Source organism: Vanessa atalanta, chromosome Z (genome assembly GCF_905147765.1).
Source record: "Vanessa atalanta chromosome Z, ilVanAtal1.2, whole genome shotgun sequence".
In the NCBI taxonomy this organism is placed as follows: domain Eukaryota; kingdom Metazoa; phylum Arthropoda; class Insecta; order Lepidoptera; family Nymphalidae; genus Vanessa; species Vanessa atalanta.
The window spans coordinates 13,906,777-13,932,892 of record NC_061902.1 but is presented as its reverse complement, the minus strand read 5'-3'; the positions used below and the strand labels follow the sequence as shown (position 1 = coordinate 13,932,892).

The following is a 26,116-nucleotide window of genomic DNA, read 5'->3' as shown; positions in this document are numbered from 1 at the left end:
CAGTTAAAACCTAGTAATGCAATCAAAGAAAGACAGACAAACATTGGTTTTACATATTCAATGCGAGTTGCTAATAGTTCTGCTACATTTACACGACAAACAGTTTTTGATCACTGTTTCTATATGTATGACACGGCACTATTCCACTTGAGTACTTATATCTTCTTTAATTTTACTTCCAAAATTTCGGTGCTATCATCGCTGTCATTCAATATGATTTTTATAACGAATTCATAATTAATATCATAGTTGATTCCAAATCTCGACTAGAGATCATCATGACGATGAAGTTATTTATTGGTATTTATTATGACGATGTTTTCCTTCGCCGTTAAGCAAAAGATGAACTGTGTACAGCTTAAGCACTGTGTGATAGATCAGCGGCGCGATATCGTCCAAATTTGAACTCGCGATCTCAATGTTCTGTTCACCGGTATATCACGGATCTCGAGAATTATTTTTGATTATTATTTTTTTTATATTCGTATACTTTTTTCTCATTAGGGCTTGACTAAATATGTAGTGTGCCCACAACCGTCCGTCTGTGTTGGAAGATTTATAATTTTTTAAACGAAGGCATCAAAATGATATAGTAGGACATTTCTGTTAAATTACTTGGTATTTCTTTGACCATTTTCAGAAATTCAGACATGTATCGATTTTTATTTATCACAAACACATGTTGGCAACACAGAAATACATATGCTTTATTGGATATGCAGCGTATAGCACAAGATACAGTTTACAATATTTATCTAAAGTGCACGTTAAGACAAGTGTGAATGGGAATAAAATATTAATATCAATACTACAATTTAACTATCTATATTGTTGTACATAAAACGTTAGTAATTCACATGACGCAAACTTGAAACAATTTAGGTCATAGATACCTTCGGCTGGTCAGGAATGAATTTTAATGAAAAGGTACTGACAGTTGATAAATGGAATTTGTTAGAACAGCAATGCCAAAAGCTATTCGTAAATACGACTAATTGAATCTTTGAATGGACCCTTGACTGTTATAAAACGCTTATTTTTATTCAAATTATCATTGAATATCGTCCATAAGTATATTAAAATACAATTCAATATTTAGGACAAAGAACAAAGGTATTTAATGTCTCATTAAATTAGTTAACTGTATCATAAAATAATATAGATTTGTGTTTTTCATGATTATTTCGGAAATATAATAACTTTATTATCGTTTACATGATTTTTACTTCGAAAGACGTACCGAAAGCTTTTAATAAATAATGTTACTTTCGTCGAACCACGGATGAATCCAATTTGGATGTTACACAGTGCACTCATACAAAAACGCTCCCTAAAATATCCCTCAGTAATGCAGTCATAATGTTATAATCCCACTAATCACAATTGTGCAAATTGATTTAAAAATTAAGATTACAGTTCGAGTGAATTTTTATAGATAACTTTAAAGATCGTAAAAAACTTACCGAAAAAGAACAAAATAAAAAAAGAAAATCGCGTTGATGATAGATGAGAAAAAAGTAACTCCTGATATATAAATATATATATATATATATATATATATATATATATATATATATATATATATATATATATATATATATATATATATATATATATATGTATATGATATTTAAAATTAAACAGTTCGCCAGGTCAGATATTTCTATTTGCAGAAAATCCGTTTTTTTTTTAATTTCATTCGACTGATAATACAATTATTTTAATTATTCTGTTTTTGTATTTTATACATCGGAAATGTTTGACTACATAAAGTAAAATGCTTAGTATTCTCTTAAAGGGGGAAATATATAAAGTCGTAATTATGTTTTCCGTAAAAAATTAAAGATGAACGTCTTAGCTCGCAGAGTTAGCAAATTGAAGCGGTAATGGGCGCTTCGTTTGGAAGACTAGAAACTTGGGACATGTCCTCGAATGGAGACTACAACACAGAAAATAAAGCACTGGTTCTCGGACAAAATGAACTAAAGAAGACAGTCAGATATCACTGGATCTAGAGGGAAAGAGGTCGTAGTGGTGCCATTTAAAGTAGACCTAAGAAAGGTCCACTGTTTAAAATCCAAGAGCTGATAAAATACTGGATGATATTCCCTATTGTTAGTTACATATATATTATATTATAGTCTATTGAAATATGACCGACCATATTTAAAATGCAGATAAAATGTCACAACGTAATATATTAAGTAGACATATCAAGGTCATGACAGTTTTAGGAAAAGCGCGGCTGTCAACATAGATTGATAAATAAATCGAAGTCCATGGATGCGCTAGAAGTTTATTTGACAATACGTAAATAAATTTTAATCGAATAGAAATAATTTCTTGAACTGTGTTTTGTTCTTGTTTAGTGTCGTAATCTAAAATATTGAAAGTGTTCCTCTAAATCTTTATTGAGATATACAAATAATTAACCCGAAAACTTATTTTATTCGAAAATATTAACCATCTTGAGCTAATATCTCTATTTTATGTATGGGGAATGTGAATTTGTTTATTGTTTGATACGTATTCGCGTATATCTCCTTAATAGATCATCATGAATTTAGCATACAACGTGTATGGGTATCAGTTGTAAAGAAAAGTAACATAAAACCTGCCCTTTTTCACAAAGTTCGCCTTTGTGAAAAAGGCGTGTTTGGCGGGTGCGGGTAAAAGAAATCATCATTGTTAAGTTTAACTAATACCGCATCCACTGAAATAATTTTCATATATTAAAGGCTCTAACGTAATGGGTCCCAAACAAGGTAGAATCGACAAATAAATTAAACTGTGTTATAAGTAGTCAACCTGCACCAGGCACAGCCTTTCCCTTATTACCAAATTGTCCCCGTGGTTTTACGTCAGGCCCCTTCTTTATTAGACTCAGATTTCATCGGCATTTAGTTAAAATGGAAAAATGAAAATAGATTTAAGTACTTCCATTGTTATACAACATGTACAGTGTGTAAATTTCCCACTTCATTTTCAGTAGAAGGTTAGGAGCATATTCCACCACGTTGTTCCAGTGCGGGTCGGTGGATTCACATGTGGCAGAATTTCGTTGATGTTAAACACATGCAGGTTTCTTCACTGTGTTTTCCTTCACCATCGAGTACGAGATGAATTATAAACACAAATTAAGCACATGTAAAATCAGTGGCACTTCCCTGGTTTTGAATCCGCAATCATCGGTTAAGATGTACACATTCTAACCACTGGGCCATCTCGACTTATATGCAATATTGAATACAGTAAAATAGTTTGTCTTTTAAGAAAATATTTTAAATAAAAAATGGCATTATAATAAAATTTAATAAAACACACGGCATCGATGTGTTAGGGAGTCGTAGGCTTAACGTATAAAAAGCCTATTGTAGAAACATGTTTTCCCTTGATATTCAAACTTTTAAACTTCATACCGAATCTCATCTAGTTCGTTTCATTGATTTAGTTATGAAAACGTAACGGACAGACAGATTGAGTTGCTTTCGCATTTATCATATTAGTATAGATGTTAAATTAATAAACTATTACTATATAGAGTTCGTTCATACATAGCAGTAGAACACAATGTAAATAAAATGATCACCTTTGATGACCACTTCTCTGTTTTATTGTAAATTATTGTAAATAATCATAAAAATATTAGGTGTAAATTTTTACATTGACTGTTGAATAAGTGTACCTATATATATATATAATAAACAAAGGAATTCGAATTGAATCTGTAGACAATATAACTCTTGACCAATTTATAATTCAAGACTAGCAAAAGCAAAAACGAAGGTACTTCGAAATAGTGTGTAACGCGACGCAAGTCTGTTATACAAAACATGAGTATTTTAAAAATTCTAAGCGGCGATTCAGGGTAATGGCCGACCAAGCTTAAGTTCAACAAACATATTTAACAATACCGATTTAAATTTACAAAGACACGCTTAGCTGTCAAAGTGAGACGGGTCTTAATAAAGCAGTTGGGCATACTTATTTGTATATCGTTAGTAAAAGAACGACACAATGGTTATTGATGAAATATGCAAAGCGGGTGTATTAGGTGATCCCGATTCGAAAAAACCTTGTTTGTAAGTATAATCTCTCACACACTAATACACAACTCAATGTTGAAATTACAGCTGTTTATATTATTATTATTATTATATTTATTGTTATTCTTAACAACTCGGCTTATTTTTTTGAGCCGGTATTTCCGTCATTCTCACGGGCCGAAGCCAAGTGGTCAGACACTTCTTAAAAACTGTAAGCTTTAAAGCAATTCCCGTTCCCCTTCTGATGCTACAAATTTACGTACAATTCTGCAAGTGTTCAGAATCACGGCCTTCTGCATATTTACATAAAGGAAATTTGGAAGATTTAAAGATTTTAGAGATACATGTATTTGTTTGGGTATGATGCCAGTAGTGGAGAGAATTATTGGAACTATTGTAACTTTCTGCAAGTGCCACATACGTGCTTATTATTATTATAAAGGTAGGCAAATGGGCGACCCATGGACAATGGCGCTGCAAGAAATATTAAAACGTACATCGCCAAAGTGACACAAAGTTTGGGACCTAAGTTGTGAACACAAAAATACTAAGTATTTCTTTTTGGCGATAAATATAATATATAAATATATAAAATATATATAATATACGAGTGAATTTTTATAGATAACTTTAAAGATCGTAAAAAACTTACCGAAAAAGAACAAAATAAAAAAAGAAAATCGCGTTGATGATAGATGAGAAAAAAGTAACTCCTGATATATAAATATATATATATATATATATATATATATATATATATATATATATATATATATATATATATATATATATATATATATATGTATATGATATTTAAAATTAAACAGTTCGCCAGGTCAGATATTTCTATTTGCAGAAAATCCGTTTTTTTTTTAATTTCATTCGACTGATAATACAATTATTTTAATTATTCTGTTTTTGTATTTTATACATCGGAAATGTTTGACTACATAAAGTAAAATGCTTAGTATTCTCTTAAAGGGGGAAATATATAAAGTCGTAATTATGTTTTCCGTAAAAAATTAAAGATGAACGTCTTAGCTCGCAGAGTTAGCAAATTGAAGCGGTAATGGGCGCTTCGTTTGGAAGACTAGAAACTTGGGACATGTCCTCGAATGGAGACTACAACACAGAAAATAAAGCACTGGTTCTCGGACAAAATGAACTAAAGAAGACAGTCAGATATCACTGGATCTAGAGGGAAAGAGGTCGTAGTGGTGCCATTTAAAGTAGACCTAAGAAAGGTCCACTGTTTAAAATCCAAGAGCTGATAAAATACTGGATGATATTCCCTATTGTTAGTTACATATATATTATATTATAGTCTATTGAAATATGACCGACCATATTTAAAATGCAGATAAAATGTCACAACGTAATATATTAAGTAGACATATCAAGGTCATGACAGTTTTAGGAAAAGCGCGGCTGTCAACATAGATTGATAAATAAATCGAAGTCCATGGATGCGCTAGAAGTTTATTTGACAATACGTAAATAAATTTTAATCGAATAGAAATAATTTCTTGAACTGTGTTTTGTTCTTGTTTAGTGTCGTAATCTAAAATATTGAAAGTGTTCCTCTAAATCTTTATTGAGATATACAAATAATTAACCCGAAAACTTATTTTATTCGAAAATATTAACCATCTTGAGCTAATATCTCTATTTTATGTATGGGGAATGTGAATTTGTTTATTGTTTGATACGTATTCGCGTATATCTCCTTAATAGATCATCATGAATTTAGCATACAACGTGTATGGGTATCAGTTGTAAAGAAAAGTAACATAAAACCTGCCCTTTTTCACAAAGTTCGCCTTTGTGAAAAAGGCGTGTTTGGCGGGTGCGGGTAAAAGAAATCATCATTGTTAAGTTTAACTAATACCGCATCCACTGAAATAATTTTCATATATTAAAGGCTCTAACGTAATGGGTCCCAAACAAGGTAGAATCGACAAATAAATTAAACTGTGTTATAAGTAGTCAACCTGCACCAGGCACAGCCTTTCCCTTATTACCAAATTGTCCCCGTGGTTTTACGTCAGGCCCCTTCTTTATTAGACTCAGATTTCATCGGCATTTAGTTAAAATGGAAAAATGAAAATAGATTTAAGTACTTCCATTGTTATACAACATGTACAGTGTGTAAATTTCCCACTTCATTTTCAGTAGAAGGTTAGGAGCATATTCCACCACGTTGTTCCAGTGCGGGTCGGTGGATTCACATGTGGCAGAATTTCGTTGATGTTAAACACATGCAGGTTTCTTCACTGTGTTTTCCTTCACCATCGAGTACGAGATGAATTATAAACACAAATTAAGCACATGTAAAATCAGTGGCACTTCCCTGGTTTTGAATCCGCAATCATCGGTTAAGATGTACACATTCTAACCACTGGGCCATCTCGACTTATATGCAATATTGAATACAGTAAAATAGTTTGTCTTTTAAGAAAATATTTTAAATAAAAAATGGCATTATAATAAAATTTAATAAAACACACGGCATCGATGTGTTAGGGAGTCGTAGGCTTAACGTATAAAAAGCCTATTGTAGAAACATGTTTTCCCTTGATATTCAAACTTTTAAACTTCATACCGAATCTCATCTAGTTCGTTTCATTGATTTAGTTATGAAAACGTAACGGACAGACAGATTGAGTTGCTTTCGCATTTATCATATTAGTATAGATGTTAAATTAATAAACTATTACTATATAGAGTTCGTTCATACATAGCAGTAGAACACAATGTAAATAAAATGATCACCTTTGATGACCACTTCTCTGTTTTATTGTAAATTATTGTAAATAATCATAAAAATATTAGGTGTAAATTTTTACATTGACTGTTGAATAAGTGTACCTATATATATATATAATAAACAAAGGAATTCGAATTGAATCTGTAGACAATATAACTCTTGACCAATTTATAATTCAAGACTAGCAAAAGCAAAAACGAAGGTACTTCGAAATAGTGTGTAACGCGACGCAAGTCTGTTATACAAAACATGAGTATTTTAAAAATTCTAAGCGGCGATTCAGGGTAATGGCCGACCAAGCTTAAGTTCAACAAACATATTTAACAATACCGATTTAAATTTACAAAGACACGCTTAGCTGTCAAAGTGAGACGGGTCTTAATAAAGCAGTTGGGCATACTTATTTGTATATCGTTAGTAAAAGAACGACACAATGGTTATTGATGAAATATGCAAAGCGGGTGTATTAGGTGATCCCGATTCGAAAAAACCTTGTTTGTAAGTATAATCTCTCACACACTAATACACAACTCAATGTTGAAATTACAGCTGTTTATATTATTATTATTATTATATTTATTGTTATTCTTAACAACTCGGCTTATTTTTTTGAGCCGGTATTTCCGTCATTCTCACGGGCCGAAGCCAAGTGGTCAGACACTTCTTAAAAACTGTAAGCTTTAAAGCAATTCCCGTTCCCCTTCTGATGCTACAAATTTACGTACAATTCTGCAAGTGTTCAGAATCACGGCCTTCTGCATATTTACATAAAGGAAATTTGGAAGATTTAAAGATTTTAGAGATACATGTATTTGTTTGGGTATGATGCCAGTAGTGGAGAGAATTATTGGAACTATTGTAACTTTCTGCAAGTGCCACATACGTGCTTATTATTATTATAAAGGTAGGCAAATGGGCGACCCATGGACAATGGCGCTGCAAGAAATATTAAAACGTACATCGCCAAAGTGACACAAAGTTTGGGACCTAAGTTGTGAACACAAAAATACTAAGTATTTCTTTTTGGCGATAAATATAATATATAAATATATAAAATATATATAATACCACTAAATATATGTAGTATTTGTCTACATTGAACATTTCGAACCGATACGGAAGTGTTTTATTTTATTTTAGTCAACAATCCGTATAAAAAAAATACTTTAAGCCTAATTTATTATTATTTTTATTTAATAGGGATCAAAGTTATTTATTCTTGTCATGTGTGTTATTTTAATTTAATATATAGTTTAATATAATACAGATATAATATACAATATTACTAATAGATGTTATTAAGTATGTTCATTTTAATACACAAGCACTACAAGCTACAAAACGGAGGAGCAACTTTAGAAGGCCCGCCTGCTTACGACTTACTGTCATGCTAATATCATCATTCCCTCAGTGGTTAATCTTTCGTGAACCCCAGTGGGTCGTTTGATAAAAATTAGGACGTATAAAAATGCAGCCATTACCATCATAACATCCACTTACTTATATAAATAATCTTAGTATTAGATATGATTTTATTATAACGTTTTCAAATAAATATTACAAAATAACACTTAAATTTAATTGTTTCCGGTACATTGATGAATATTAAAGATGAATTGAAATTTTAAATTTCGAATAAAAATAAAATAACTTGGTAGGTTTTTAATTATGTGTCATCCTCTTTTGTCATTACACTCATACATAAAGGCATCGTTTAATGCGATTTGCTGTTGAAGTTCACAGTTTTTGCTTAATTGGGCGTATACGAGAGCCCTTTACATCTTAGCGACATTGAAAAACCCACTTTGTACCAAACATGAGCCTGCCTCAAAGAGCCATGAATATTAAAAAGTTTTATCTTATGCGATCAAATACCTCATGACCAGGATTCTATTGGTATGGAGTTTCATTTTATCGAATAAAATTACTACTAAGAAAAAAATGCATTTTAGTCGAAGCCAAATTTAAGGAACAATTTTTTTTATTTGTAGATAACTAGATGTGTCTTTGCTCGTGTTTGCTATTCAGATTATTATCATAGATTTTGATATTAGTATAAGTTTTTAGCATTTTAGTTTCTAACTGAAGTGTTACTAAAAGTCACAAGTGCAATACCCATTTGCACAAAAATGGTATTATACATGTTTTGAGAGAGCCGAGATGGCCCAGTGGTTAGAACGCTTTCATCTTAACCGATGATTTCGGGTTCAAACCCAGGCAAGCACCACTGAATGTTTCATGTGCTTAATTTGTGTTTATAATTCATCTCGTGCTCGGCGGTGAAGGAAAACATCTTGAGGAAACCTGCATGTGTCTAATTTCAACGAAATTCTGCCACATGTGTATTTCACCAACCAGCATTGGATCAGCGTGGTGGAATATGCTCCAAGCCTTCTCCTCAATGAGAGAAGAGGCCTAAGCCCAGCAGTGGGAAGTTTACAGGCTGTTAATGAATGAAGATATTGCGATGTTAATCAGCAGCAATCGACAACTTCAATGCGGTTAAGTGACAGTGACAGCGACGGACTTAATTTTGTAACTAGCAAAGGATTTTGGATAACAGTGTTGTCATTGTTAATAATAAATTAAACATTTTCGGTATGTTACGTTTTATATTTTATTAATTAAACAGTTACCTGATTTTGTTATTTTTATTTCATAGTTTCATTTATAACAATGTTTACTGTAATCATTATAATTATTGTAATTATATTATAGGTAATCGAAAAACGTTCACCGTTTTGATTTATACTAATCACAGATTAAAACCGTCATAGTATTATTTTTGTCATGTGATATTAAAACATGATTTTGTATCTCAAATATAAATTAAATATTGATTAATGTAATGGGTGTTTGGTACGAGTGTTATATTAATTATTGTTCTTGCGGGTGTACAGCGGCTTGATTGTCGCCCGCCCCTTAACCCACAGACATACAAATCTACAAAGGGCTACAATAAAAGTTCATTTCTATATTTTATTTCATGTGATGATTCTGATATTATATATAGAACCGAGTGCAAGAAATCATCTTAATATTTACATTGAAATGAATAGTACCTACAGATATACATATATATTGTCTTCCGTTGATAATGATAATGTGATATACAAAGAACATATTTATTTTTAGAAACCATAAAGTAAGAAAAGTTGCATTGATAATAAGAATTATTTTTCTATTAATATAGTCGTGTCGTTGAATTTATTTATTTTTATTTGTTACAACAATAAAATAATGAATGATTCAGAAATTATATAAATTAATTTTCGGCTTTGGTGTGTCTTCATTTTCTTAACGATGAAATGACCCAAAGCGTGATTAAACACGCCTCTCGAAACAGGGAAGTGATCGTTTACTCTGTTTACGTACAAATTAATACTAAGGCACGCTATGAATACAAAATATTTTTACAATATACAACAACAAAATAACTCTCACGATTAAAAGTAGAATACGAAGTTAAGACAATAAGTATTAATCCGAAAAAAAATATCAAAATTTGTAATTACTCCGTTTTGGTAATTACATATAATTTATCTTAGATTTAAAGTGAAACAGAAATAAGCCAATCAAAATTCTCATATAATGACTCTATTGATCTCATATGATATTAGTTCTCTGGGAACTCGTCTTTAAGGTTTATATTTATTTTTTCTGTATGGGCGCTAAGACTTGCGCATCAACCCGACCCTCGTGCTAACCTCGTGAGTGTAATTCAAACGGAGGTAGCAGCTTTACAAAGTTTTAGACTTAAAACATCGCTTTGACATTTATAAGGCTCGTATTAAATAACACTTGAATTACGTCATTATTAAACATAGACATTATAACGCTTATCATCAGGATAGTTTAGAAAAAAAAACATATATCTGCTGCATATTTCCAAGGTTATTCTTGCAACATTTTATTATTTTAAGCGCATTTTAAATGTGGGTAGTTATGAGATCATCCTCCACCCACAATATAAAAAATAATAAAATATTCAGCACAAGATTAAGTATTTTTAATTTTTCAGTTCGCTTGTACTGCTTTTGACTTACAGGCTTTTTAATAATATTTTAAACCTTATCAAGAATCAACAGAAAACGATAATTGAATTACAGTCTTAACCATGAAATAGGTAAATTATTTTTTATTCCAATTAATAAAATCTGTGTTTTATTATATTCGTATTATTCTTCACCTTTTCATAATATGATATATGATCAAAATTAACTACTTACACTATATTTAAAAATTCAATTCAAGAAACATTTTCGCCTTTTTCCTACTAGAAGTAAATTCTGTAATTCTATATTATATTTTTTTTATTTTTAACGTAATAAGTTGGTTGGAAAATGGACCACTGATGGGACATCGTCACCACTTTACAAAGCCAATGCACCGGCAACCTTCAGAACTATTATGATATATGATTGTTATAGAAAATAATATTATAATCACTTAATAAACAAAACACTTGACACACAAATTGATCATTACTTGGAAACATAATATCAAAACAGTAACATTACAATTTGTATAAAATAAAACTTGCAACAAAATAAATACGGTTACAATACATAAATTGTTTCAATAATAAATTTCATTGTATAATACTTACGCCTGATGTAGTTCTGGGCTCGCAGACTAGTCGTGATCGCCAAAAGACAAAGGGACACGAACGTCCCTCTATGAGGTATAAACATTTTATTCACTTAGTTATCGCATTTATTTTGTTTTCGCCACCGGCTCGAATCGGGTCGAGTTCTGTTGAACGATCGTTGTTGTGCAACAGTCCCAATTACTTTTCGATTCACACTCCACACCGCGTATATTTATTCAATTAAAGGCTAGAAAAGTTTGATTGCCATTTGGGAAGCCATTAAATATTTGCGAATAAAAAAGATATGCCAGTGAATATAATTGAGACACGTAAAATTGGATAGAGTTCAATGTATGGTTTGTGATTTATATCTAATTTTATAAAGGGCGATTTTACACATAAATTTCAATCAATGAACGATACAATGAACTTAGTACTTATGCGTTGGCTGATATTGGTACATGTGATACGTGCTAATTCTTTTAAATAATGATTTCTTAAAATCAAAGGTGCATCCCATGATGCTTTGTCAACGTTACTTGATACCATTCGATTTTTTGTAGAGTCAGCGCTTGTTTCAGGTACACACCTGGTACAATTTATAAGAGCGATTGATTTGATATTGACTACATCCGTTTTCGGATGTTATTAAGATTATTCGTAAAAATAGTAACAATTACATTTGAGATCTTACTTTTACTTTTCCGAGTCTCTTTTTTTTTGTTTATATATGGTAAGACTATAATATTTTTTAAGCCGTGTTATAATTTTTATATACTGAGTTTTATGTTTCAATTATATTTTATGTTATAATTGGTGGTTGGTTTAGTTTATCAACTTTTTTGAAGACACTTAAATAAATCGTGGTGCGTGCGTCGTTAGTATGACTTCAGACATGGGATCTAAAGTACTGGGTTACTTTTTCAAATTGGAACACAGCAATACAAAATATTGACTGTTGCGAATAGAATAATCAAGGAATGGGTGGTACTACATAGACAAGCCTACACAAAACCCTAACACCGGGTATCAATACTGTAATAAAGTTAATTTTCAAATTAGATTGTACGATATAATTATTGTTTAAATTATTCTTTTAAGACTAAAACACATTTCACAGTGCTTAGACAACACGTGTTAATAACTGTTAAATATTACATAGTTAATATCTATATTTTTACGACTCATGCCTTTAAAATTACAAGATCGAAAAAATAAGGTTAAACGGAAGCATAAAAATTACATCGGTCTAATCAAGAAAAGATAAAGTCTCGTCAATGTACACACAGTCAAGGCTGCTAAGGATTTTCGTGTTATCAAAGTGATAAAATGCCTATATGAGCCTCTAAGCTAAATCTTTTACAAATTTAAGAACCATTGCTTGATAACATTTTGAATCTATATACGATTCGACACAAAACATTATTTATATTAATTGATTGTTGTATGAAATATGGAAATAATTATACTCGTTCGAAATTCAAAATTAATATGTGAGTTAAAACAAAACAGTTTTTGTTAATTTATAGAAGATGTAATTTTAATTGAAATTCAAACGTATAATAAAACAATATTTGAGTACTTAATAAATCGTAATTATTTCCAATAACATTATCTTTGTGTTCCTAGTGAATGTGGCCGTGTTTAAATAATTAATTCTGGTATATAACACAAACGGTATACAATTATTAGTACAGATGACAAAACCCAGATATTGGATTACATGAAAAGTGCATTGTGAAGTTAACAAAACTAGTGCACCGTATCGATTAAAATTATACCTTTTAGTATTAAAGCAACTAGCAAACTTTTACAAATTTTCGCTCGAACCGGACTTTGTTTGATAGTATCCATAAATAGTACGAATACAGCATTTTTTGTTTTGGAATGGACAAATTATCAGGGACACGATTTGAGGAAAGTCATTTTTAACAAATTATAAAAATTAATTTATTTCTTAATTTAGCGAGATATTAAGTGCACTGTTATTGTTCGAGTATATGTATTGTAGGGAATGATGAGCATTGGTGCCTTCTGATGGGAAGCCTTCAACAAACTGCTATAACAATGGATTACTCGTTGGGCCAGCTGAGTAGCCACAATGGTTGCACATGGATTTTAACAAAAGATAGTAGATACGAAACTTGGCAAACCTAATTGAATTGTATGACATTATATACGCAAAAGCAATGAGTACTTAAATTTGACTTGAGAATAATAGAATACGTTATGAGTTGATGGAACTGAAGCTTGTGTGCAAAATGACCGACGACGTATAGTTTACTTTCATTAAAATCCGCTATGGTTGCCCACGGAAACTGTACTCGAATACATAAAAATAAATTACACGTTTCTTAAATGTATAGATAAGATTATTACATCATTATTTAAATTATTCTTGTATTTATTGACTACGTTCTGGGAACTAACAGAACATGTGTTCAAAAATAATACGAGTAAACGTATTATTTTTATAACCAAGCCCTTGAAATCCGAGCATCTGGTTTTCACATTCGTCATATCAAAGACGCGTCATTTAAGATTCTCGTGCGATCGAAAGTAGAAATAATAAACCAAGATAGTTAATATGTTATGTTAAATATGTTATCTTTACATTAATGTAAAGAGGCCCTTTTTTATTATGATTTTCTTACAATCAATATTAATCACTGATACGAAGATAAGGGAACTTAGAGATACAAAATGTGTAAGATTAACAGCCTTATTCTGGTTTCAGTCCGCTCCACTATTGGAAGGTTTAGAACTTATTCTACAACGCTGCGTCGATGCAGTTTGGTGGATACGAACATGGTAGTCTTTTACCCGAGACATATATTATGTTACCAAGCTCGAAATAAATTATTTCTACTCAGTAACCATATAAACATTGGAACGTACATGGGTTTGAACTTCCAACTATCGGTGATATGCATGTTTTCTTACATATACTATATATCCGCTTATATGGATTATATGATTAAAATAATTATAACTTATTTCTATACAAACATTTTCGATTGAAGAAATTTATATTTGAAAATAAAAATTCGTGGTTTTAGTTTTACCTTAATGTGCATGTATTATACATAAAAAGTAGCTCTTAAATCAATAAATTTGTTGATGAAAACCGCATTTAAATCTGTTCCGTTGTTTAAATTAGATCTCTAAGCGTACCGACGGTGGGAAGCGCCTTTGTTTTATACTACGTAGAGATAAAGATATGTTACCGTGTGCTATTACACTAAAATAAAGCGTAGGTTGTATCGACAGAATAGATAAGAGCCACACTACCGCGTGGGTGCCGATAGGTAAGACAATTTTGCCTAAGCGCATCTACGTAAAGAATAGTAATTTACTGATGAGTTGGTGTAAGGACGGCAGCCAGCCCTAATAGGTCACCGATTCCATGCAGCTGCCTCGATTCCAAGTAAATTGATAAGAGATTCCATATTTAAATAATAATATTAAACAATGTATCCGAGGATAGGATTATGCATTTTAATATATAGTCGCATTTTATTCGTTTATAAGTCGTTAACTATTGGATATATATTGAAAATCAACGTTACATCATTAACAGCCTGTAAATTTCCCACTGCTGGGCTAAGGCCTCCTCTCCCTTTGAAGAAGGTTTTGAGCGTATCCCACCACAATATCACGCTATCAAAATATTATTTATTCGAGTAGGATTATATTTTATGAAAAGCTACCTCGAAGAACGGTAATGCACCTTAATTAGTTTATAAATCTTAATTTACATTATAATAAATGAGGAAACGGTTTAAATTTAGACTACTAAATTGACACAAATAAATTTCTTGTTTAATGTAATCTTTCAAAGGCAAGTAAACAGGACAAGATATTTTTTCAGTCATTCATTTCCATATGTGAGAATGGTCGTTTCGATTCGCAGAGAAATATATTCAGTATAAACACATGTTTTATATTCGTGTTTATTTTTTTCGCAAATATAACCATCGCTAATGATTATTAACGTGAAGTGCATCTGTTTCATTTATTTCTCACGTTCCAAGCTCTCGACTAATGTACGTTTTCTACCCGACTGTTCGTACCTCGTCAACTTACTTAAACGACTTTAACTCCTTTGAAATATATTCCTATAGGTTAGTATTTTAATAGTTTATGTTTTATTTTATATTTATATGAAATAAAACGCATTTTTTATCGAACGCTTACCGCATTTAGGTTGTCAGTGTTATAAAACAACGCAAATCATTAATATTTTATGATTTGATTATAAACTTAAAAATTGATTTGGAACCATACAAATTTTGGTGGTCCAGTGGAATTGAAATTAGCCAATCCGAGAATGCATTTCTGGAATTGCACTTAATTATTATTATTATTTTTTAGCATTAGCAGCCTGTAAATTTCCCACTGCTGGGCTAAAGGCATCCTCTCCCTTGGAGGAGAAAGAAGCACTTAATTATACGAGTATGTAATTTAATTTATAAGTCGTCTCCTACATGTTTCGGTTTTAATGCATCAAACATCAAGCGCTGGAGAAACGAAATAGAAATAAACTCTTAGGCTTCTCGTTATCAAATGAAGACTCAAAAGTACAATATTAAGATGTTTATGCCGTGTTACGTTAAATATTTAAATGATTGAAAATAAATCAATACATCACTCAAATTACTTACAATCATAACCACAGCTATGTCATTTTAATCAATTTGAAATGACATTAGAAAATTATTACTGAAGCAATATATAAAACTGTTTACACGAACGAACACGAAGGCGAAGGTCTATCTTCATATTTTATCTGAACAAAAAACTGTTTGTACAGAGTTCAACCCGAGTCAAAGTATGTCATTCTTTCCCAAAGACAGCTCGCTATAATCATCGCGCGCCTTTAATGGTACCATTTTCTATTTTTCAATCAGTGCCATCAATTAAGGTAAATGAATTCCGTGTATGTGAAAATTAAGTAATAACATTTTTAGGTTATATAACGCTTTCATTGGAATGTGATACGACGATATTACATTATACAATGTGAATAATACTTTTTTTTTTCTTTTTTAATAGACTATGATCGCGCATTTTTCAATTCCGATTTAATGTTGACACCATTGAAAATATAATTTACAATCATTTTTAGAGCTGCTTAGATGACTGTACTGTTTACGGGCTGTATCATTGAACGAAGAGTGGTTTGGCATTCTACATACATAAAGTACTTAAATATTATTACATCTTGTATAAATGTCAACGTGCTAAAGTTGAGCCTTATATAGGATTTGTAATTGTTGCACAATAATATTGCAAATAATACATATTAGAATATCTATATATACATAAGCAGCGGCAAAACAATTCAGCACCTTTTTCTCCTTTATTTGTCAAACGATTTTTATTTTGTTTCTTCGCATATAGAATACGTATCAGTATTGTTTATATATCATTGAGCGAAAACTAATATAGTACTTTATAGCAAGTAAAAATACTAAAGTAACACATATGTATTTTATTTAAAAAATAATCGTTTATTTTATATGAAAAACCTTGACCTTTCAAATATGCTTTTACTGTATATTTTCTAAAATAAATTTCAGCTCAATCGGTTGTGTCAAACTGGTTTTAAAATTCAGTTGCTCAGACCTGACGTACCGATGTCAGCTTTTATTTAACAGGTGATATTAAATAGAACCTCGTAGTGAATGTTTGTATTCGTTCGTATTCTATGCGTTCACGCATCGTTCATTCAACTGAGTTGAAACTTTGTACAGTTGTCGTCCGCACTTGCGTAAAGTCTTCTGGCATAATACCATAATAAATTATGCATGAGTAACCCAGGATACTTTTTTTTTTTCAATAAAAAAATTAAAGGAGTATTGCAAATGATCCCTTGCAGTGCGAAATGATTAGTCCGCAATTATTGTAATAAATAAATACGATTAAGAATTTCAATTTTATAATGAAATGTATACAATCAGAAATTTTGGTGTCTTTCTATAAATATGTATAAAATGTGTATATTTTTTTTTATTGAAAAGCAAATTCCGTTTAAGTTATTTTCGTTTTAATTTCGAACTATCGCTTTTTTTTAATTTTAAAATGTTGCATCATATTTTTTTGTTTTGAGGGCAAGCTGTTCATCAAACCTGCGTTCTCTTTTTTTGGATGTAAAATTAATGACGCGAGAAAGAGAGAAATCTGTTTTTATCAAACAGCCGCTAAACATAATTTATAAGTAAGGCAATTATTGTTTACATTTCCTATTTGTGCTTACATTTCGTCATCATTAGTGATCGTTAGTGCCTACTAACTGTTTTTGTTAACTATTATCGATAGAAGCAAAAATTCGTTACCCATAAATGTAATGTAATGTAGTTAAAAATTAAAGTTAATTACAGTTGCAATTCAAGATACTATAATATATATCTATACTGTAACAAAACCTTACAAAATATTTTGTTAAAGAACTTGTCTAAAAGTTACTCTACGGCAAGGACAAAGGCTTTGTATTATAAGCAATTTAACGTAATATAAATTGGCCACAAAGTTTTTATAGTTAGCTAAGTAATAACATAATCAAATAGATTGATATACAATGATTGTTTGCCTTCAGCGTGCGCTATAGAAATATTTTGTATGGTTTCAATGAACAATAAATTAAAATATGTTATTTAAATACCACTTTTATTACATTCATTAATTCAAAAGAAAATACTGTAACATTACTTTAATATATAACCAATTACAATAAAGTCTTAGTCTATCTTTTTAAATTATTAAAAACTTCTAAGAAGAGGTTGAGCTAGACAGTGATTAAAATACAGGAATCTAAAGCGACAATTGCGATTTTCCGACTTCTGAAATAGGCTTAATTTGTGATTATAATAGATAGCCGTGAAGGAATCCTACATGAAAACCTATCCAGTATAAGCACGAAACATTATTGAAGTAGCGTGGTATATCCAAACATTCTGCTTAAAAAAAATATGAGGACTAATCCCGACAGCGAGACGAGCTAAGATTTAAAAAAATCTTTTGTTTCTATTTGAAAAAACGTAACATCGATAATGTCCTTCAAAACATCTTTAAATACTAATTTTGTCAAAAAATCGGTTAATATTATCCCTTTGTTATTGGATTTCAGTTCAAAACACATGTATAACACCATTATTTATTACTTATTACATGATCGTTCATCCAAAATATCATTTTTTATATAAGAGAAAGAAAAGTTGCATGCGAAACGCTAATTAAGAACCAGGTATATATCCTGTGATTGTATTTTCGTTTTGTTGTTGTTTTGAAAATAGTTTTAAGTTATTCTTATAAATTTTGAATATATGAATTAATTATCCATATGATGTATTTGTAACTTTAAATCGAACGTGGAAAGTAATAAGAAAAAAAAACAATTGAATCTGTTTAAACATGGAGCCAATAAAACTGTAAGATTTATACTCTTGTTACTAAGTTATAAAAGTTCCTTTATCACAAAGTGACTAAGAATCTTAAAAAAAAAAACAATAAAGGTCGTATTACATTACTTCTTCTTAGTTCTCAGGGAATACGACACCATTGTCTATGTCTTGTCTCTGCGACAATACCTGTTCGGGGATGACATCCATTGTTTTCCAAGTTCGGAATAATCAACTAAGCGACATACGACCTCATGTCGGATTGATGTTAATATTGAGGCATTCTTAGATAATAATCTTAAGGAATATATTCTAGAAGTCGAAAATATAAAGTAACAATATTTATTCGAAATTATTTGCTTATAAAAATATTCTCATGAAATGCTAATAATCGAAAAGTTTACGAAAATTTCGTTAAATTAAATGAAGTCACAGCCATGATCGTGTCTAAAATCCACTAACAATATAAATATTTTGAAAGAGGTAGGGAATACGAAAAAGACAACTTTAGTAATAAGTCTCATTTGACATAATTTAGCATCGAATTTCAGTAAAAAACGGCAGTTGGTAACGAAAGGTGAAATTGCTCAAATTCAACATTATGAAATTTATATTGTCAGGACGATATTGCAGGACACTTATTTTGAAACTGATATTAATTTCGTGATGAGCGGGTATCGCGTGCACGGGGGACGATACTATAAAACACCGTTGCTGATAAGCTGAAGCGTGCGAATATTTAAAAAAAATTGTACACATTATTAGTTCGATAAAAATACACTTGAGATATATACCAACTTAAGATATAGTAACTTAATGTTTAGTACATTATTGATTGAAGATATTAGCCGAAAAATCTTAGTTGAGACAGATTAATTTAAGCAAATAATTCATAATCGCTGTCGCTCGTGCCGCATACCGTGGGGTACGGTAATCGGCAAATAGTTGCTCTTTATGCAAATCTGTACATCGGCACGACATCTTCTGTGTTTTGTCTTTTTAACTTGTGAACCGCATTTCGCTATCTCCGATATTTTATAAAATACTAACTTTTATCGAATTGAGCAAGAACTTTTCATTAGGGCTATAAAAGAGTTATATTTTAGTACTGGATTTTTATATTAGGTTCGAATTATTTTCTGTATTATTCTATAATTGCTTTGATAGTCTAGTGGCTTACACAACGGGCTGCAGATCAAAAGGTACAGGTTCCAATTAATCGAATTGCAGTTCGACCAATTATTGGCATTTGCAAATTGGAAATGTTTACAATGCCGTGCCTCGGAAAGCACATTAGGTCCTACGCTTGAACTCTCTCCGGTTATTTCGGAATGCTGTCCCATCAGACGACGATCGTGATTGTGCTATGATATCTCCGTTGGGAATGACCGAGTGACCTGTCCATTGACCGGATAATAGATAATATATTTGATTAATAATTTTAGTTACTAAAAAACCTTATACCTATAAATAAACTCTTTTATCAAAAAATATCAACTTATATTTTAAATATATCTTAAACGAAACGTCGAGTTACGAATGGATAAATGAGCCGCACCGCCCACGTAAAGCGGCTGCTAAATCTAAAAGTACAAATATACACTGATTGAGATAAAAAACGCATTTGTCTTAATGAAGAAATTAACTCTAGTTTGTACTAAGTATAAATTCCTTAGGCCTTTCTTAAGCGAACTCAGACTACAATGAAACTTCGTGAATTGTTCAAACCGAAGCAGGTTAATGCAGTAAGCTCATGGCATGTTTAAAGTTATTCATTCAGTGATAACTGTAGGCGCTCAGACTTAATAGTTGTGCGACATCGCATCGGCAAATTATCGTTTTGTATTAAAACATATAGTCATAAATAAGATATTTAAAAAAGGTACAGAGAATCGAATTTGCTATTCATTGCGCTGCTGGATTTCTTGCCTCCATTCCATGTGCATATGATTCGTACAGTAACTCCATTTTTATTTTATATGCTGTATTCTATATTAAAAATATTTTTTTACGTCGTCTTATATACTTTGGTTTCGATTGATGTATATGTATATAATAATACCGATTATGTCGATGTTTCGTCTGAAGCATTTTTTGGTTATTATATAACGAAATATGTTAATATATTTGAGTAATGGTAATATGATGAATAATACATATTATTGAAAATATTATGTACAATTATTAAAAAAAAAAATCGGAAATTAATTATACGAAATATATTTTTATTTATACACATAATATACGACGTCAGCTTAGCTTGCTTAGCTTCGAGACAAATATAGCCAAATGTATAAAAATGGCGGGTCTTTAGAAAAAAACTGTTACCTTTTAATATATGGAACTTAATGGCACACGCGGATGTTTTGAAATGTTTGCGATAAATGAACCCTACCTCACTTTCTAACTCTTAGAAAATCTTTATGTTGTTGATTGATTTTTGATTGTTTGGAAAATCCAGAGGTCAAACAAACATTGTCACATTTGTTACGTAGTTTCGATTCTAGATCAAATTACGAAGAGATAAATAAAATATTTATTATAGACTAATATGTTGACTTTAAATGATTAATTACAACAGTAATTGTTATTTTTATGGATTGATTTAATCATTTATATGTCACGAGTAGCTTAAACGATACTGCTATATCTTGTGGGTAGTAGCGCGATGTTCGGCTAAACATTTTTTATTTTAAAAAATCTGGTGGACTGGAATATATGTGTATTTATTGGAAGTGCCAAGAAATGCCTGGCAATCAATTATATACTACTAATATTATAAAGAAGTATATTGTTTTTTCTTTTCTATATTTTATAAGGATGCAGTGGAGGGGGTAGGTGCTACGTAGCCTATGTCTTAAATCAGAGTATAAGCTATCAAAATCAATTCAATAGGTTTTTAGAGTAACAATGTTCCACTTTATTCATCCTCAAAGACATTCGCGTTTATTATGTTAGTAGGATTGGTAAAATTTAGTACGAGTTATTAATTATTGTTATGAAGTCGGGACAAAAAGCTAGTATATCTGCATATTTATCCTTATTAATGAATAACAGTCGCAAATTTATACATGATTAGTAATGAATACCTATACTAATTATATATACATAAGAATTATTTAATTAAGTACTAATTTCATAATCGATTGTAGCAATTTCTAATTAATAGGTCAGTGATTTATGTTAATTATTTACAAAACGTTCATGAACTATAAATCTAATATAAAATTAATTTAAGTTAACCCAGTAAATTAATTAAAACATTCCTCGTTAAATTTAACTTTCATTTACATATATGTACATATGGCGGTGTACTAATAGCCGGTATAAAAAATCACTTTTAGCCAATCTTGAACTGAAAACTTGGGTTTAATTAATCTTTGGATGCAGGAATTGACCTTTTGTTCGGTCTACTGATAATACATATTAACTAGATAAGATGTGTCGTTGAAAACGTATAATATTGTTTTTTACACCTTACAATTAATTACACAACTTTTATCCCTGTCTATAAATTTCGATGTATAATAATTAGGCGAATATTAATGAATTTATTTCAAACTGTTTTCTGTCCATTTCCATTAAATATATTTTGCCATAAGTTATATATTGCTGTCTTCATTATGATCAATTTCAACAAAGGGTTACGTGGTTTAACCGGAATGAGGTAACAGACCGACGGATACTTTCACATCTGTAATATCAGTGTATATCCATTGTTCGACTAAATTAATAGAGACGAAAGCCTAAAAGGAAATCACCTACGTATTTTTGGATTGTTAATAGTATTCTAGTATTTTTCACTCAGACGTCAGGCCATTAAACCGTCACAATAATTATTGTGATTTTATTCAGTATTATTTTCAATGTAAATATAAATTATAAATAAGATAAACCAAAAGCAACCAAACATATGTTTGGAAATAATAATTATCTCCTTCTTCTCTTACATATACATAAAACAATTAATGTTTATTTTTATGTATGGAGGCTTGTATGGAGGTTTGTATGGAGGCATACCTCCATTTTATGATTTTTATCAGATTTTGATGAAACTTTGGTCAGATTTTCGCGTACGCCAAGAGAAACTGAGAACATTTTTTTTTAACTTTATCCTTCACTATGAACGTTGAATGTAGATTCGACCCGTGAGATGAAACCAGGTCTTAGAGCTAGTATATTATTCGTAACAACGAAATATAAATTTAATTCTGCATATCACGAGATCACGGCTTACTAACACATGGATTTGTTTATGTATATGTAAAGCTGTCTAGATCCTAATACGCTTATTGTTCGTGATGATAAATTGAGGCTAAGATTGAGTACAAGTGGAATGAATATAATCAGATGTCCGAGTTGTTCTGTTAATTAGAGCTGTCTGTTTGAACGTCACTCACGATTAGTGGCCACACTGTCACTTCAGTTTATTGGTTTGAGTGATGATTTGTAATGACGAGTCGAGGGATGACTCAATAGTAACCGTTAAAACGATACACTGCAAACTTGTTTATTATAAAGGCGCGATAAAAGTAATGCAACTAATGGTTTCCCACAACCGTCAGATGTTTGTTTGATAGAGTACGCATTGAAGCTAGTTACGAATAAACAGACGTTCCGATAACTTCGTTTTGAGTTGGTTGATAAAAAATTAGATGTTATATTTAAATAACAAAGTGTTTATATAGTTACTGTTTAACTTTCCAACGTTTCGACGTTGTTTTTATTTTCTTTTACGACATTAATTAATAAAATAGTTTTTTTTTTTTTTAAAGCTTTCTTTTAATAAAAAAAAAACATTTATTCACAGACTTCGTGATAGGATTTTGTGTACGGACGTATTGGTAGGCACCACCCACGAACATTCTACTACAAAATAGGTATATTTAGTAATATTGGGTATCGATTTGAAGGACAAGTCGATCCAGTGTAACTACAGCCTGCTATAGCCAACTAAATCACAAGGGACATATCCCTTATGTCAGGTGGAATATTTCCTACAGTGCATATGGGTGACGCTGACCTTACTATAAGGTAACCAATTTGCTACCCATATTAAATAATATAAAAAAAAAAACCATCTCGTTCAGGTCATAAGCAATTTTACTATTCGTCATCTTCCTACGCTCAGTTTTGTTCTCATGTTATTATAGTTTATGAACCGCCTACGTCGATTGATGATTTATTATATCTTGTATGTGAATGTAAACGTCAACATAAAACATTTATAGTTATAATAATAAAACGTTAAATTGTGTAACCACTCGTAAATGACACCAGCGGATTGAGGTATCAAACTATGATCGATGAATTAAAATTTCCATCAAGAATCTGTGATCTTAAGTTGGTCTATAGATTCACGTAAAAATTTCGATGATGTTATATTTTATCGGGTCGTCATTTATATTGACAAGACTCCTATTTTTTAGTGTTGTATAAGTACGAAATAACAAATAAATGTTATTGTGGTTGATATGATACAAATAAAAAACGCGACAGGTGCAACTAAAAACTGGCTGAATCATGAACCATCTGAATAACGCATCTATGTACAATACTATCTGGGTCATACATACAGTTCGCGTTGTAACAAATATTTACAATAAATTCAATTTATTTGAACAATTTGAGACAGATATATTCGCCATTGGTTATTTTTTCCCATTATTTTGAAATCTTTTAATATAGATTGCCTAGAAATCCTACACATATGTTCTTAACTTATTAAGAAAATCTTATTATAAATACATTTTGCAATATACAATAAGGTTTTATATACAGCACAATAACAAATATATTATTTTTAAATAAACAGCATAACCGCCGTCCTAGATATTCCGTGATAAGCGTTTTGCATATTTAATAAGCCTTAGAATATTAAAATCATCATCTTCATTATAACAAGAATTTTAACTAGGGCATGTAGAGGTATGTGTCGTTTCTGTGTTTGAATACTAGTGTTCATTGGCAGATTTAACGATAAAATAACTTAGCGTCTGCACTAGGGCCCCGAATACCACAGAGCCTCAAATTTCGAATTACAGTTAAAGAATTAATAATAAAATTGTCATTTCGAGTATAATGCAGGACATTTTTGAATTTTTTGTATTTTTTGGAATGAAGTATTTCATTCAGCATAGATAATAATTTCACGTGTATTCTCGCAACTTTTAATTCTTACTTCAAATTTGTGACCCCCGTATTTTTTACGCTAGGGGCCTTGACCTAAATGAATAGAAAATATTCGTCTCATACATATATTTTATAAGTAATTGTCTGATATTATAAGTTATCAAATAGGTATAAAAATAAGGGTGTTACTATGACGATATGATGTTATTAAACGGATTGATCGTGATCTTTGATTTGACACTAAGGTTCATGTACGTTATTTAATTCTGATAACTATAATAATTATACGCGTCAATTGAGTAGAATCAACTCGATTGGGATATTCAAACAAACACTGCAATAATGTTTAACAATTATTATATTTATGTACTTTATTAACAAATACCTATTTAATTTCACTGTCGAAATGAATGACTACTAAAATGTTGGTTCGGTCCTTCGCAGTAGAATCGATATTCTTAAACGGTAGATAATTTAAATTAACCTTGTAAATTGACAATTCAAAAATGCTTGTAAAATCGTAATCGATAATTAAAGTATGTTTCGATTATCTCATATTTATTAAAAAATCTCTTAATAACAATTTAAATATAATTTTTAAGCGCACAGACGCACAGGAAAATATCGCAGCACAAGCTGTCAAAATTACCTTAAAGATTGCTCAGCTCGATACTAATTCTGAACCGAGATGGCTCAGTGGTTTGAACGCGTGCATCTTAACCGATGATTTCGGGCTCAAACCCAGGCAGGCACCACTGAATTTTCATGTGCTTAATTTGTGTTTATGATTCATCTCCTGCTCGGTGGTGAAGGAAAACACCGTGAGGAAACCTGCATGTTTCTAATTTCAACGAAATTCTGCCACATGTGTATTCCGCAAACCCGCATTGAAGCAGCGTGGTGGAATATGCTCAAAACCTTCTCTTCAAAGGGAGAGGAGGCCTTATCCCAGCAGTGGGAAATTTACAGGCTGCTAATGTGAAATGGAATACGTCACAAAACCTTAATGTTACGTATGAGGTAAGAAGACGAGATTGAAGATATCTAGTAATCTATAAAAATATCACAAGGGTCAGTATGCTGATTCGATGTAGACTCACTTCCAGCTTTCCGGTGTGTGACAATAAAAGACGCGTAAGGAAAATATTATTAAGCATTCTTTAAAAATACCTTTAAACAT

The 26,116-nt window shown here is 30.9% G+C and overlaps 1 protein-coding gene across 13 annotated transcripts in view; it reads right to left on the bottom strand.

Annotated features, from left to right (window-relative positions):
- The window catches only part of LOC125076319 (basement membrane-specific heparan sulfate proteoglycan core protein), a 156,605-nt gene that overhangs the window by 36,231 nt on the left and 94,258 nt on the right, over nucleotides 1-26,116 (bottom strand). Inside the window, exon 2 of one of the 13 annotated variants that reach the window (XM_047688436.1) lies at nucleotides 11,423-11,568. The exons of 11 other annotated variants lie outside the window; for them this stretch is intronic. In XM_047688436.1, coding sequence (XP_047544392.1) covers nucleotides 11,423-11,507 — 85 coding nt within the window. In that variant the 5' untranslated portion in view covers nucleotides 11,508-11,568. Of the gene's footprint in view, nucleotides 1-11,422; nucleotides 11,573-26,116 lie in introns of those variants that run through there. One more of the 13 variants, XM_047688437.1, reaches the window with a different exon arrangement.